Below are 14,410 nucleotides of genomic sequence, written 5' to 3'. Positions count from 1 at the left end.
CAACGGTCATCACTTTGTAGTCACTCCATGAACACTAAAAATTTATCTTTTTAATTTAGTTTTAAGATACCATCATGCGAAAACAGTTTAACCCTTAAATGACTTAGAACAGTTGTTTTAGCAGCTGCTAAGATCAGTAATAATTACTATACAATTAACGAGCATTTAAAACAGTCTAAATATTTAACAGGGAATTATCTCGTTTTGTTCCTAAAAGCTTTTTAGATGAATGCCCTCTTCTCGCTGCGTGTTAAGTGAACACAGTATTTTATGACTAACGGCCGGGCATGTGAAGGTGCAGTGCAGCCAGTGTTGTTGTGCTGGTTCATTCTCTATCTGTAAAGGTTATATATCATTATTATCTCTTATTTTGACCACATCTATTACTGTGTTTTATGAAGTCTGCGAGCCAGTGTATTTGCACTCGAAGATTGTAACTGATTTGAATGTCTTTGTTGGACGATATGACCAGTAACTATTCATCAAATGCATTTTATTTTGAAATGAGCAATGATCAAATTGCACGGGGAACCGCTGTAAATCTAGATTCATTGTATCAGTGTTTCAGTGGCGCAGTGGAAATGCACACTTGGTTTTACTTAATTGCTAAATGTGGTTTCATTTTCACATAGTAATATGCAGATTCTTTTTTTTTTTTTTTTTTTTTAAAGCAAATAAATTCATTCAAAATGCTCTGTTGTATTTGTATATTCTGTCCACACACTGCAGTGCAGGGAAACAATACAAGTAAGACTGCAAGTAATGTAATTTAGTTTGAATTAGAGAAAATGGTCCACAATTTCTTTTAAAGTCTAAAACTCAAAGAAAATTGATTTACAATTATAAAAACAGAGAAAAGGAGCAAATCCTCGCTTTTGAGAAACTGTAACCACAAAATGCTTGGCATTTTTAGCCATGCTAGCGACATATCTCTTAGGATGGTAAGGATGGCCTCAGAGGTTTGTTAGAGTGAACATTAGTGAACAAACAGCATCATGAAGCCCAAGGTTAAACTTTAAAGCAGAAAAAATATCCCAAGCTTTGAACATCTCACAGAGCACTGTTCATAATCCGAAAATGGAGAGAGTATGGCACAACTGCAAACCTACCAAGACATGGCCGTCCACCTAAACTGACAGGCCGGGCAAGGAGAGCATTGATCAGAGAAGCAGCCAAGAGGCCCGTGGTAACTCTGGAGGAGCTGCAGAGATCCACAGCTCAGGTGGGAGAATCTGTCCACAGGACAACTATTAGTCGTGCGCTCCACAAATCTGGCATTTATGGAAGAGTGGCAAGAAGAACGCAATATTAGAAACAAAGCCATAAGGAGTCCCGTTTGCAGTTTGCCACAAGCCAAGTGGGGGACACAGCAAACGTGGAGGAAGGTGCTCTGTTCAGATGAGACCAAAATTGAAGTTTTTGGCCTAAATGCAAAACGCTATGTGTGGCGGAAAACTTAACAATTTGAAAACCATTTATCATTTTCCTTCCACTTCACAATTATGCGGCACTTTGTGTTGGTCTATCACATAAAATCCCAATAAAATACATTTACGTTTGTGGTTGTAACATGACAAAATGTGGAAAAGTTCAAGGGGTATGAATACTTTTGCAAGCCTCTGTATGACTCTGTCCAGATAACCAGCCAACAAAAAGGGTGCTGCAGTGCAGACATGTTGGGAGAAGGAAAAGCCACAAAAAGGAAGTTTTTTGATGGACAGGAGTGCAAAAGGGAGTGTATGATAAAGAGTTTTGATCAACTGTGTTTTGGGAGTTAGATAATGTGTGTAGATATGGAATTAAGTTTAAGCACAATAATAAGACCACGGATTTATGCAGTGAATATTATTGTCATAGGCACAGTCTTCACATCACGGTTGGCTGGTTTTTGCTTTCCATTGGTCAAATACCAGCTGAGCAGAAACTGCATCTTCGACTCCCATTCCTGTTATTGTAAAAAAAAAATAAAAAAAAAAAAAAAATCAAATCTTAATGTACTAAATGAATATTTTTTTTGTACTTTCCACACAATATGGACTAGGCATACATCAAGTAGGGCTTACCAAGGGATTTGAACACAGTTGTCTTCTCTCTGTGGGCAGTTTTTGTCCCATTAATAACATCTCCAAGCTCTGCAAACACCTCAGCCTTAAACAGACCCACAATCATATGTTATTCCACACATTCTGCAAAGGGAGCCAATAACACACACACACACACACACACACACACACACACACACACACACACACACACTTCAGCTTTTGTTATTGAGGCAGTTAGAAAGCACAATGACCCCAGAGAGGATGACGTCACCGGACTCGGCCATTGCTCCCTCCCTGCTGTCAGCGTACACCACTGCCTCCTTCATCAACACGTCGTCCAGCTCCCGCCAGTCTGGCCTGCAAGCCCCCACCGCTGCTCAGCAACAGGGGAAAAATATTCTCAATCTAAAAATCTCACCTTTTTCCTAGTTTGTGTGTTAACTATTTTTTTCTCTCACCTGCCACGTGAGCTCCTGGTTTGACCCACTGACCAAAGAGCACTGGCTCTGTACATCTGGTTACTGTCACTATGGCGTCTGCTCCCCTCACTGCCTCCTGCACTGAGACACATACCGTCACCGGACCGCTGACAGAGCGGCAAAACCTCTCCGCTTTCTGTCTTGTGCGGCTCCACACACGCACCTGTGGTGAAGACCCAGAGGAAGTGTGTCGGTTTATGAAAAACCAAACATAAGTATATTAAACAATCACAAAACTAATTCAGAATCCGCTTTAATGGCCAAGTTTTGTGAATTCGGAAAGGAATTTGACTCCAGCTTTTTGTTGCTCTCAAGGTACACAGAAATAGACTAACAGGCTAAAAGCAATGATAACACCTAGCTTATACTATATATCTGAGGTAGGGGGATATAACAGTATACAGTGTATATTTAACAGATGTTTACATGCTTAAATGATGTGTTGATTTTAGTAATCAATGAGTTGTCAATGTTAATAAACTAAAGTAAAAGGTGTTTAAAAGGATTTATAGTTAGAGATTAGAGGCTAGCTGCTTCCAGTCTTTATGCTAAGCTAAGCTAAGTGGCTGCTGGCGGTAGCTCCATATTTAGCACACGGACATGAGAGTGATATATCAATCTTCTCATCTAACTCTGGGCAAGAAAGCCAATATGTGTATTTGCCAAAATGATATAACTGTCTATTGGCTACCTTTAAGGTAAATTGTGCAAAAGTAGGAGTTAATAAAGTAGGAAAGTTTGTGGTTTTTGTGTCAATTTCTTGGACAATCTTTTTGTGTTGTCCCACTGTCAAACCCATGGAAATAAAGTGAGACACCATGTCTTAGCACCCAAATTAAATGATGTGCATAGATCATTTAGGTTCCTAACAATGAGATGTTGTGTAGGGAAACAGGGAGTCACAAACAGAGAGAATAGTAACCCACTTGTGATTATTACAAACACACATTACATTGCCCTAAACTGATAAATGCAGGCTTCTGTTTCTGTTCAGGCTTGTTATTCATACATTTACAAGATCTTGTTGTAATTGTACCTCTTTAAATGAAAACATTTCTGTGAAGGCATTGTAATGACTCAAGGCCTGTTTGCCAGTACCCAAGATGGCCAACACCTCTGCTTCGGGACGCATCAGCAGCTGTGTGACAAAAACACCAGGACAGACCCATGAGTGTCAAACAGTCTTCTAATACATCCATGGTGTCAAACTCTTACATCATTGTAAGATTACAGAACAGGCGTGAATAGATGTTGGACAAATGGAAGTATACCTTAGCAGAGATGGCCGAGACTGCAGCTGTCCTCATGCCTGTGATGAGCTCTCCATCCATGACCTGCAAGTTGGAAACATGGGACCTTTGTTTAGAGTGGTTGTTTTTATGCAGAGTAACTAATGCAGTTTCTTTATGTGGCAGAGCCATTTGTGCATGCATTAGTTTTACTCACAGCCTTTACATTCCCATACTCTGGGTCCAGCAGCACCAGTGTGGCCTGCACAGCTGGCAAAGAAGAACCATCCTCCCTTTTGTAGAAACACACAAACTTTGTGCACAGGACTCCATCGTTCTCCATGTATGTAGGCATCAATCCCAGGAAGCTGTAAAAGTAGAAGAGTGTCAGCCAGCAATAGCTACTGTTTGTTAATGTTTCACTAGTTACACACGAAGTACAGACAGGCCTACCCGTGGTGTTTCTGCAGGGTCAGCGTGGTGCGAACAGGCTGGATCACCTCTGTGCTGTCTCGTCTGGAGAATTTTCCCAAAGCTTCCTCCAGACGGGGGACCAGCTCTTTGTAATGTAGCAGACCCTCCACTTCCTGCTCCCATATAACAACAGGAGGCCCGGCCATGTTGTTCCCAATTCTCTTCTGTCCAGACTCGGAGCGGTAGTCTGGCTATTACCAGACCAAGTTCAATATTTTAAGATTGAATCGCCGGCAGATCGGGCTGGGTTTACCCAGTCTCTCGGAGCGGCGTGAGTTGGTCCAAAGTTCAAGCCGCTGACCGCGTATCAACATGTTGCATTCAAGAGCCGCAGCGAGGCTCCCACGCATCGGAAACTAAAAGTAAACTAAAAAGATTTCGCATGGTTAAAAGAATTGGCTCTTTGTGTTCCATATACCTAATCTAGATTTACAAGTACAATTTTGAGGTACTTCCATTGTCTGCTACTTTGAACTTCCACTCCACCATTGTACTTTTCTGCTATAGTAGATTTTACAAAAAAACATTCAAACACATCACAGACGTTAAATCAGTAATTTCCAACCTTTTTGCTTGTGGCCCCTTACAAAAAAAAAAACGTGTCCGTGTCCATAATATACTTTCAGATGTCTAGAGTAGTCACAAGCAATATGAAATATGTCTATGTATTATGAAACGATTTCATACCCCATAATCACCTCACAACCCCCTAGATTTATCGATTGGAGGTGGCTCAAACCCAAGCTGGGCTTGATCTGCCTGACTGTTTATAAAGTAGTTAGAACTTACCGGTACTCCAACTCAGCAGTTCTAATATAACAGCCAAATGCTGCTTATGCATTGATGCATCAGTATTAACACTCTAATGTCATGTATACTAAAATATCCATCACATGGGTCATTTTTCTGCACAATACTTTCACTTTGCATACTTTAGTACATCTTACTGAAAATGTTCTGTACATTTGCTTGAGTGGGATTTTAAATGAACATTTACTTGCAATGGAACTTTTTCAAATCTACCAAACTTAGTGAGAAGAGGAGTATTCCCCCCCCACCACCACTAATGTAGGCATGTGCTGTTATTAATGATGTAGCATTTTAATATAATAGCTGGTCAAGTGTAAAGTATTTTGACAAATAACGTGGTCCCAAATTATTTTTTTTAAATAAAAGGGTAAAAAAGTTTTTACAATTAGACCTAGCATTATTTTTTCAGTAATATGTAAATAACGGATGAAGACAGGTAAGCAATGTGACACTGAAACATTTTACCTAAGGAGCTGCATCTCTTTACACAATACAGTAAATGTTTTTATCAGTTTGTTAGTAGCCTGAGGCACATGGCGTCAACACCTCCAGGTAAAACTAGATGCCAGTTGTGGCGTGGGTTGGTTCAGTGGGTAGAGCAGGCACACATATACTGAAAGGTTAATGCCTTGATGCAGAGGTCCAGGGTTCGAACCCGACCTGTGACGATTTTCTGCACGTCTTCCCCCTCTAACCTAGCGGTCCTATTAAAATAAGGCGGAAAAAGCCCCCCCAAATAATGAGATGCCAGCTGCAATGAAAATATGCAAACTATCTCTGCAGCACATCACCCTACCTCAGGCTGAAATTTATAATTCTCCCCAAATTGATCAATTCTAATATGAATGAAAAGTGACTGGGTGCTTCTGATAACATTAAAAGGTTAACCACACAAATCGGAATGAAAACATGAAACATTGAAAAGAACTAAACAGGTTTACATAAAAAAATGATTTAATTATGAATCAGACGATGCCTTGGCAAACTGACACACTGAAGTGGACACACTGTCCTAATAAACTTCTCTTGTGATGCATAGCAACTGTTTTTTTATCAAACAGAAATATGGAACAGGAATATGTCTTCCTCTTTTTTCAAGAAGACTGTCATAACAGGGCAACAAAAATCAGACGAGCAGTCTCTCAATAGCCAACTGAACAGACTGAATCTGCGGTTTGAGCTGAGACCCCTCCTTTATGGTGACTGAGGTAGCGATGACGGGGCGCGACACCCCACAGGCCCGGCCCAGGGCCTGCTTGGAGCGGACAAACACGTACGGGACGTTCTTGTCTTCACAAAGCAGTGGCAGATGCAGGATGATCTCCAGTGGTTCAGCATCAGCAGCCATCACAATAAACTCAGAGATGCCTCTGTTCAGGGTTTTAGTGGCTGTGGAACAAGTAGATCACAGTTAGCTCACTGCATTTACATGCTGGTTTTAGAACTGATTCTGAGACTTTTCTATTGATTATTTGTTAAGTCTTAGAAAACTTGTGCAAAATGGCCATCACAGCTTCCCAGAGGCTAAGATTCTTAAATTGCTTGCTTTATTCAACCAACAGTTCAAAACACATTTCATTTGTTACATCATATTATTGAAAACAGACACACGTCCTCACTTGAGAAGCTGCACTAGCAAATATTTGGCCTTTCCGCTTGAAAATTGACTAAAAGATTAATCAAATCATAGAAGTTGGTGATTACATTTTCTTTTGATCAACTAATTGCTTAATTGACTAATCCTTGCAGCTGTACAATAATAATGTATTTGTTAAAGACCTAGAGTAGAGTTACTTTCCCAGGTACGTTAACGTTAACTAACGTTACACATTTGAGACGCTTTTAAAAAAAAAAAAAAAACTCAGCTGTTTGTTAGCCTGAAAAAAAGGCTATAGATAGGCTGATAGAGGTGGACAATAAAGTTACATTCTAGTTCCAAATGTTGGTATTTCTTACCTTCGTTAGCCCCCTTCCTGAGCTGTTTGTAGTTTGAGGCTTGCTGCACCAGGTCCAGGATGGTTTTGGATAGCGTGGCGTCGGCCAGCGGGTAGGCCTTTGGGTTAACTTGTGCTTCAGTCTGGCGATGGTACAGAAAACAAAATAAAACCCCATTAACTACGGGAAAGCAGTATCAAGTGAACAAAGACGAGGATGTTAGGAGTTAAAGAATAGTTCGCTCTGCAGCCTAACGTTAGCTAGTTACTTTAGCTTACGTTAGCTAGTCTGTTAGCTTGTTAGTTCATCCACAACACTCACCATTGTAAATTGTTTTTTCTTGTATCCTGGCCCTCTCGGCGAAATGCTTCACTGAGGAGTATTTTCTTTCACCTGGGTTAGAAAGGACAACAAGACGCGAGATATATGTTATCTGTAAGTAATATTTTTGTGGCGCTACGAACTCTGTAAGCTCTGTTACATGCAACCAGTCGGTCCAAACGTTCACCGCACGTGTGGAGTACCGCACATGCGCACTGGCTACACCAGCTAAAAACGACAGGAAATGCTTTTTTTTTTGCTCTTTGTTATTAAAGGTGCTTATTTGAATTGATAATGCGATCACATTTCAAGCTGTCTAAAAATAATGATCATTAGAAGTAGCTAGCTTATTTTATAGTTTTAGTAGGTTTTTCACTTTACTACAAACTGTAATGCAATTTCACCGTCTTCTTCTGTATTTAACATAACTTTGGGCCTATGTGATTAATTGTTACTCAATATTTTACTATTTACTCTTTTTGAATATTTGTACACTATGTATTTTTTTCTGATATATTTACTCCAAGTACTTTTTGATATTTGCTTTTGTGTGTGTGTCATTAAACATTGACATTACAATGCTGTTCAATCTTCTTTTATTTATTTTATTTCCCCAATAGAAACAAAACAATCCAATATGATTGGAAACATCTTGCTACAAACTCTTTGTATAATGCCAAGTCAAATGCGGTACGGTTTCCGACTGTGTAGTGCCGAAATATTCATATAATTCTTGAATTTTTTGATCAACGTTTACTGTCACACGCTATTCATCTCCGTGGCAAGAGTGGGCGCACGCTCAATGGCTCAGCTGTACTTTTGCGAGCAAGGAACGCGCTGGGCATTCTGGGTAGGGCACTTTCACGCCAGCCATATTGCTCAATCGCCCTGACTGAAGGAGAGAGGGGAGATGAAGGGGATTCGGGGAATTAGTCAGTTATCGGTAAGGACTCCGCTAGCTAACTATCCTGTATATCTGTGTGTCGGGACAGCTGTTCACGCATTAGCCGTCTGTTTCACTCTTTGTGTGTTTGTCGGACGGTGTGAAAATCCAGGGTCGTGACCGGACAAGGTGTGATGAAGAGCAGACGAGGAAACAGCTATTCGTGACTGTGCTTAACCAGCACTAACGTTACGTTAGCTACACTCAACTGATAACGTAAACGTTACATAATAAACACCAAACATGTCAGGTCGTTCTCATTAATGTATTATAAGAACGGTCGTTATACATTTAAACTTAGCTACTTTAAAACCCAATTTACTTAACTCAGGGTCTGAGAAGTGATATGTGAGAGCTAACGTTAGCTTCTTGTAGACTTAACATCCCCTCCACAACTAGCTAATGTTGACGTTAGCTGAAGCTTGTGCGGCTCGCTTTACCTTACATTTCTATTTTAAGTATGTTCAATTATCCATAATATTCAACTTTAGTACCATTTGAGACTTGTGTGTTTACATTTGCTGTCAAGTCTGTTATCATTAAGCTTAAGAGACCATCCAAATTATGAGCTGTAGCTTTCATAAAACATGATCTTCACCAGCAGATGGAATTTGCCTAGTTGTCATGGAATTATAGATGCTTCTGAGCACTTAATAGACTTCTCATCCATGTTGGCTTGAAATGCAAAAACTCTTATCAGTTGAAGAAGATCATGCGAAAGTTCCAGAAGAATGCTAAATAGACTTTATGGTGAGATTATCAGCTCTAGGTACGGTTTACTGTAAGAGTTGTAACAAAATGAAGAATTAGAACTAGAAGACGTACAGTATTTCAACAGCACCACCAGCTACACTCTATGTACTATTTGAGTAAACATATACAAACTAAATACAATCATTATTTTTGTGAAAGTATGTTGTGTATGAGAATACTAAATCATGTCAAGAAAATGTAACTGATCCCATCATTTCAAAATCTTTTACATGCATCTGATTTCCCTCCTCCTCAAACTGCCCTTGCATCAGTCAGCAAGCCAACAACACATTAATTGTAATGTCCCGCCTTTCCATGTTCTCCATTTTCCCAGACGAGGCTTTACGCGGCCCAGGCTGCCCGTAAGGTGGAGTTCACTGGGGCCGGCGAACACGTTAAGTTTCAGCCACAGGATGTGCAGGTCAGTGTTTGTTGATTTCTGTTGCTGTCTTCTCCACAGAGACGGTTCCATGTGGCTGCCAGAACAGGCCAGTCCCTTGCCCAGTCCCTTGCCCAGCCCCTTGCTGGCCTCAAGCTCTCTCCAGGGGCTGCCCACTCCTTAAAGGATATCCATGTATGTTGGGGGAGTGATGAGGACAGGTTGGCTGGGTCCAGACAGTGTGGTTTTGTCTGAGAATGAAGAGATGAGTTGGTTTGCCTGGAAATAAAAAATAAAGGCATATGTTGCCAATGTTTTATTCTTTAGTGGTTTGTCTCTTCCCATGTTAAGTGTAACATGTCAAATCATCAAACTAAATGTCTTAATGATCTTAGATGACCCTTTTAAAGTGTATATTTGCTGACATGTTTTAACTCCATTTTGATCTATACTTGATGGAAATGTTGTAACTAAAGGACATCTCTATATGTGTCTTTCTGTCCAGGTGACCAGACTGCCCAGTGGACTGGTGATTGCCTCCTTGGAGAACTATTCCCCAGCCTCCAAGATTGGAGTGTTTGTCAAGGCCGGCTGTCGCTATGAGACCCCTGACAACCAGGGGGTCACCCACCTCCTCCGGCTGGCCTCCAACCTGGTATGATACGGCACAGTTTCAAAGAACCACTGATAATTTAGTAATCATGTGATTGTCCTTTCTCCCCCAGTTTTAACACCGTAGTATTCATATAGCTATAAAGCACAAGAGCCAGAATGTACCCAATGTTGATTTTCGAGAATTAATATTTGCCTTCTGTCTCAGCTTGGTGTTAACTTGCATTTTCTGCTTTTCCAGACAACCAAAGGAGCTTCTTCTTTCAAGATATGCCGTGGTGTTGAGGCAGTGGGAGGCAGCCTGAGGTCAGTAACTTCCAAGAAAGGCCATAACAAACCATTGAATGTAAGTTATTTTCATTGATAAGTATTCTTATCTCGATATCTGCATATGATTCTTTGCAGTGTGACTTCATCCAGAGAGAACATGATCTACACCGTTGACTGCTTGAGAGATGACATGTGAGTCTTTGAATAATATCAGTGTTGTGATTGATACTACACGAGTCAAAAATGAACTGTCCCATGTTTGTAGTCCGAGGCGACATGTTTTGAGTATTTTTTATTTTTTTTTTTAGACAAAAACGATAGCTGCACTGCAATAACATGAGGGTGACAACATAATGTGACAACAATCTCTTCCACTATATTTTCAAGAAACACTGACTGTTTGGTACATAGGAATATTCACTGGAGAGGCAGATTATTCTGCAGGAGTAGTTGTTATGCAGGGTGATAGCACTGTTTCAGCACTTCATATCTAACACATTTTTCTCCCTCTTCATTATTTGTATGTAGTGACACAGTGATGGAGTATTTGATCAATGTGACAACAGCCCCAGAGTTCCGTCCATGGGAGGTGTCAGACCTCACGCCCAGAGTGAAGATGGACAAGGCCCAGGCGGCACAGAGTGCTCAAATAGGTGGGCCTCTATTTCCCTTGCAATGGACACAGACAATCTTTTTAGATATATATGTCCACATTGGTTGATCATAGAACTACTTGCTTTTTGTTCCCACCTGCGTTTTACAGAACATGGTATTACCAAACAGTAGGTATCACAAAATCTTGTGAAAAATATTTTTTTCTGTTACACTTTTTGGGTTAAGCTAATGAGAAAATGGTGTTTCACAAGGCTAGTTGTTTTTGTAAGTACTGCCACAATTGAAGCGGCAATCCTTAACTTTCTCCTCCTGGCTATAAGCTACTGCAAACATGACAGAGCATCCAGCATAGAGTTTATGAAGTTGTTTCATCTAGCCTAATTCTGTCATCGAAAGTCTGGTAATTTCCACAGAAATCTGTTATTGAAGCCACAAACGCAGATGGCTTTAGACAGGTGCACCAAATCCAATCACTTTCAGTTTCTAAGGGGTCTCCACCAAACGGGCAGATGTAACGATTTGTCAATTAAGAAGACATCGCAAATGTCTTTAAAGCTTTAACATTAGAATACTGCATCGCGATCATGCCTCTTTCTATTCTTCCCAGGTGTGATCGAAGGTCTGCATGAAGCTGCCTACAAGAATGCTCTCTGTAACTCTCTGTACTGTCCTACCCACATGGTTGGCAACATCCAGTCTGGGCATGTAAGTATTTTTCCAATCTTTATTCTTTTAAGACTTATGGTATTGTTAATAGACCCATTTCAACCTCTCTGTTTTTTTTTGTTTTTTTTCTCCAGCTGCACCAGTTTGTCCAGAACAATTTCACAAGCGCAAGAATGGCTCTTGTTGGACTTGGTAAGGGTCATTAAACTTTAAACATAATATCTCTATTATGATAGCAGTACTGTTTGAACCTGATGTGTTTATATGACGCTATTAATAGAAATGCACATTAAAGTAACATACCCTGTTGTTTTATTTCCTAATTGGCCAAAAGATCATAAAGGGTATGATGTTCATCGTCTTTCCTTCAGGTGTGGACCACACGGTGCTAAAGCAAGTTGGCGAGCAATTCCTCAACATCCGCAGTGGGACAGGCACCACAGGGGCCAAGGCTCAGTATCGCGGAGGTGAGCTAAACCGACGACGTAAAAAAAAAAAAAAATCTGCATGTTGGTCGCAAACCAGCGTGTTGCCACATCTGGAGTTTTCCTACTTCCAAGAAAATGTAACGCCCTGAGTTCCTCTCTCTAGGTGAGATCCGTCTGCCCGGCCTCAGCAGTCTGGTCCACTCGGCGGTGGTGAGCGAGTCAGCTGCAGCGAGCACCAGCGAGGCTCTGGCCTTCAGCGTGCTGCAGCATTTGCTCGGAGCTGGTCTGCACGTCAAGAGGGGCTCATGCACCTCCAGCAAACTGGTCAACGGTGTTGCCAAGGCAACTGCTGACCCCTTTGATGTGAGTGGTTGTCAGTTCCTAATATAAACTTTTAAAACGTTTCATACCACGGTACCTTGACTGGCTTAAATCATAATTTCAATAGTACCTGTAAAAACAATTCTCTCTCCCCTCCCCCCCCTTTTTTTTTTTTACTTTTTTTCTCTGAGCAGGTCAGTGCTTTCAACTCGAGCTACTCTGACTCTGGTCTGTTTGGGGTCTACACTATTTCCCAGCCTGCAGTTGCGGGTGATGTGAGTATCCCAAAGTCATGACAAAAGTCTGTTCAACCAAGTAGCTGCAGTCTTTGTTATGAAAAAATAATAATAACTGAAACAATAAGATATAGTCTTGATATAATATCTGCTGCCCCCCCCGGTCTCTCAAGGTGATTAGGGCCGCTCTTGCCGAGGTGAAGGCTGTCGCTGATGGTGGAGTCACAGCTGCTGACCTCACTCGGGCCAAGTAAGACATACAGGGACACTGCTTTAATATGATGTCTCTTTCAAACCGATTTAAATTGTATACTTCTATTCCAGTTTACAATAAACATCAAAATGGGCTTAATGGTAAAAAAAGAAAAAAAAAATGATGTGGATGATACTACTACTTTTAAAGTCATTTGGGGTTACTACCTCTATAACATTTGACTGAAAATGTGAGTAATCATGAACTATATTCCAATACACAGTTAAAGGAATAGGTCGACATTTTGGGGGAAATTCGCTCATCTGCTTTCTTGCTCAGAGTTGGATAAGAAGATTTAAAATCTCATATCTGTACTTTAATGTGTAGCTGGAGCCAGCAGCAAGTTAGCTTAGCATGAAGACTGGAAACAGAGGGGAACTGCAAGCCTAGATCTGTCCAAAGCTAACAAAAAAGATTATTGCACATAACCCTTTGTAATAAGATGCTGATTTGTTGTTGCTATTACACATTGTTTTGTCAAACGAATTAAGGTAACAGGGTATTTCATGTTAATTAGTGAGCTTTAGTTTGTGTTGCTTTGGACAGAGCCAGCCACTATTCCTTTTAAACAGTATCATTTAATGTGTCTGCTGAGAAAACTGAAAAAAGGATATAAATTGGACTAATTACGACATCTCCTTCCCCCTCACACTTAACAATCAGAAGAAAATGCATCAAGTTAAAGGTCTTGCTCCTAGTTTGCACTATTTTTATCATGAGCTTGTCTTTGGTTCCTGTGCAGGGCCCAGCTGAAGGGGCAGTTCCTGATGTCTCTGGAGACTTCAGAAGGTTTGCTGGAGGCCATGGGCACTCAGGCTCTGGTCGAGGGATCCTACTGCTCCACTGAGGAAGTCTCCAAAAACATTGACAACGTCTCCTTGACTGATGTCGCCAATGTAAGACATATTACTGAATTTACTTCAGTTAACAATTTTTTTCGTTATGCTGAGTCTTTCATTTACGGTCTAATTACAGTTTACCGTTATTAATGGTGCTCTTAACTTTCTTGCTCTTTATTTGCAGGCTGCCAAGAAATTTGTGACTGGCAAGAAGACTATGGCATCCAGCGGAAACCTCATCAAAACGCCCTTTGTGGATGAGATCTAAAGTCTTCCTCATCACCTCGTACTGTTCCTAACCCTAAAGGCAAAGCAGAATTTGTTTCATCTACATTGACAAAAAACAACAAGACAGAGGTCATCAACGCTGTTGTTCTGAGGGATGCAACACCACTGGGTATTTATAGGTGTTGTAACAGTATATTTAGGCGATGCTGCTCTGGCGCATCACAATGTCGTGCTCCACTCATCTGTCCACATGAACTGTATAGCTGATGTAAAATAATGAATAAATTCTATCTACCTTACAGAGTTTGTGTTGTGGTGTTTTATGTCTTGAATGCAATAACAGTTCTGAGTTTTAGCTTGACAGTTCATTCCTGACATTGGAAACAAGTACAAAAACAATCCTAACTCGAGATTTACTTAGTCGCTTGCTCTGGAGCTTTTGACCGAATTGGACAAAATAAGAATTAACTGTCAAGTCAGCATGGATTAGAAGTCCATGAAGTGCTCAGAATCATGAAAACTTAACATCTACAGTGCCATGGCAACTGTGCAAACTCAATCGACTGATTAAGAT

At 40.7% G+C, this 14,410-nt stretch overlaps 3 protein-coding genes across 4 annotated transcripts; 1 reads left to right on the top strand and 2 right to left on the bottom strand.

The window, feature by feature from the left end:
- Positions 1-692: 692 nt before the first annotated feature.
- On the bottom strand, positions 693-4,758 carry crym (crystallin, mu). The gene is made up of 8 exons (XM_078278803.1): positions 4,207-4,758; positions 3,971-4,121; positions 3,796-3,858; positions 3,561-3,662; positions 2,504-2,687; positions 2,297-2,418; positions 2,064-2,148; positions 693-1,945 (listed from the first exon to the last, which is right to left on the bottom strand). The coding sequence occupies exons 1-8, from the start codon at positions 4,371-4,373 to the stop codon at positions 1,872-1,874; spliced, it is 948 nt and encodes a 315-aa protein (XP_078134929.1). The 5' UTR covers positions 4,374-4,758; the 3' UTR covers positions 693-1,871.
- A 1,215-nt stretch (positions 4,759-5,973) lies between these two features.
- LOC144536625 (NHP2-like protein 1) lies at positions 5,974-7,503 on the bottom strand. Its single transcript, XM_078279856.1, has 3 exons — positions 7,294-7,503; positions 6,994-7,114; positions 5,974-6,426 (listed from the first exon to the last, which is right to left on the bottom strand). The coding sequence occupies exons 1-3, from the start codon at positions 7,294-7,296 to the stop codon at positions 6,164-6,166; spliced, it is 387 nt and encodes a 128-aa protein (XP_078135982.1). The 5' UTR covers positions 7,297-7,503; the 3' UTR covers positions 5,974-6,163.
- A 622-nt stretch (positions 7,504-8,125) lies between these two features.
- Positions 8,126-14,135, top strand: uqcrc2b (ubiquinol-cytochrome c reductase core protein 2b). Of its 2 annotated transcripts, none has more exons than XM_078279071.1 (14): positions 8,126-8,236; positions 9,324-9,410; positions 9,874-10,023; positions 10,222-10,286; positions 10,386-10,442; positions 10,779-10,903; positions 11,473-11,570; positions 11,666-11,723; positions 11,903-11,998; positions 12,123-12,322; positions 12,475-12,555; positions 12,690-12,766; positions 13,512-13,665; positions 13,793-14,135. In XM_078279071.1, the coding sequence occupies exons 1-14, from the start codon at positions 8,204-8,206 to the stop codon at positions 13,874-13,876; spliced, it is 1,365 nt and encodes a 454-aa protein (XP_078135197.1). In that variant the 5' UTR covers positions 8,126-8,203; the 3' UTR covers positions 13,877-14,135. The 2 variants fall into 2 exon arrangements, with proteins under 2 accessions (XP_078135197.1, XP_078135196.1); XM_078279070.1 differs by lacking the exon at positions 9,324-9,410 and adding an exon at positions 9,450-9,563 and having other exon boundaries at positions 8,133-8,236.
- The last annotated feature ends 275 nt before the right edge of the window (positions 14,136-14,410 follow it).

This window comes from Sander vitreus, chromosome 21 (genome assembly GCF_031162955.1).
Source record: "Sander vitreus isolate 19-12246 chromosome 21, sanVit1, whole genome shotgun sequence".
NCBI classification, from domain to species: domain Eukaryota; kingdom Metazoa; phylum Chordata; class Actinopteri; order Perciformes; family Percidae; genus Sander; species Sander vitreus.
The sequence above is the reverse complement of the archived record's forward strand: the minus strand, read 5'-3'. Positions and strand labels throughout refer to the sequence as shown.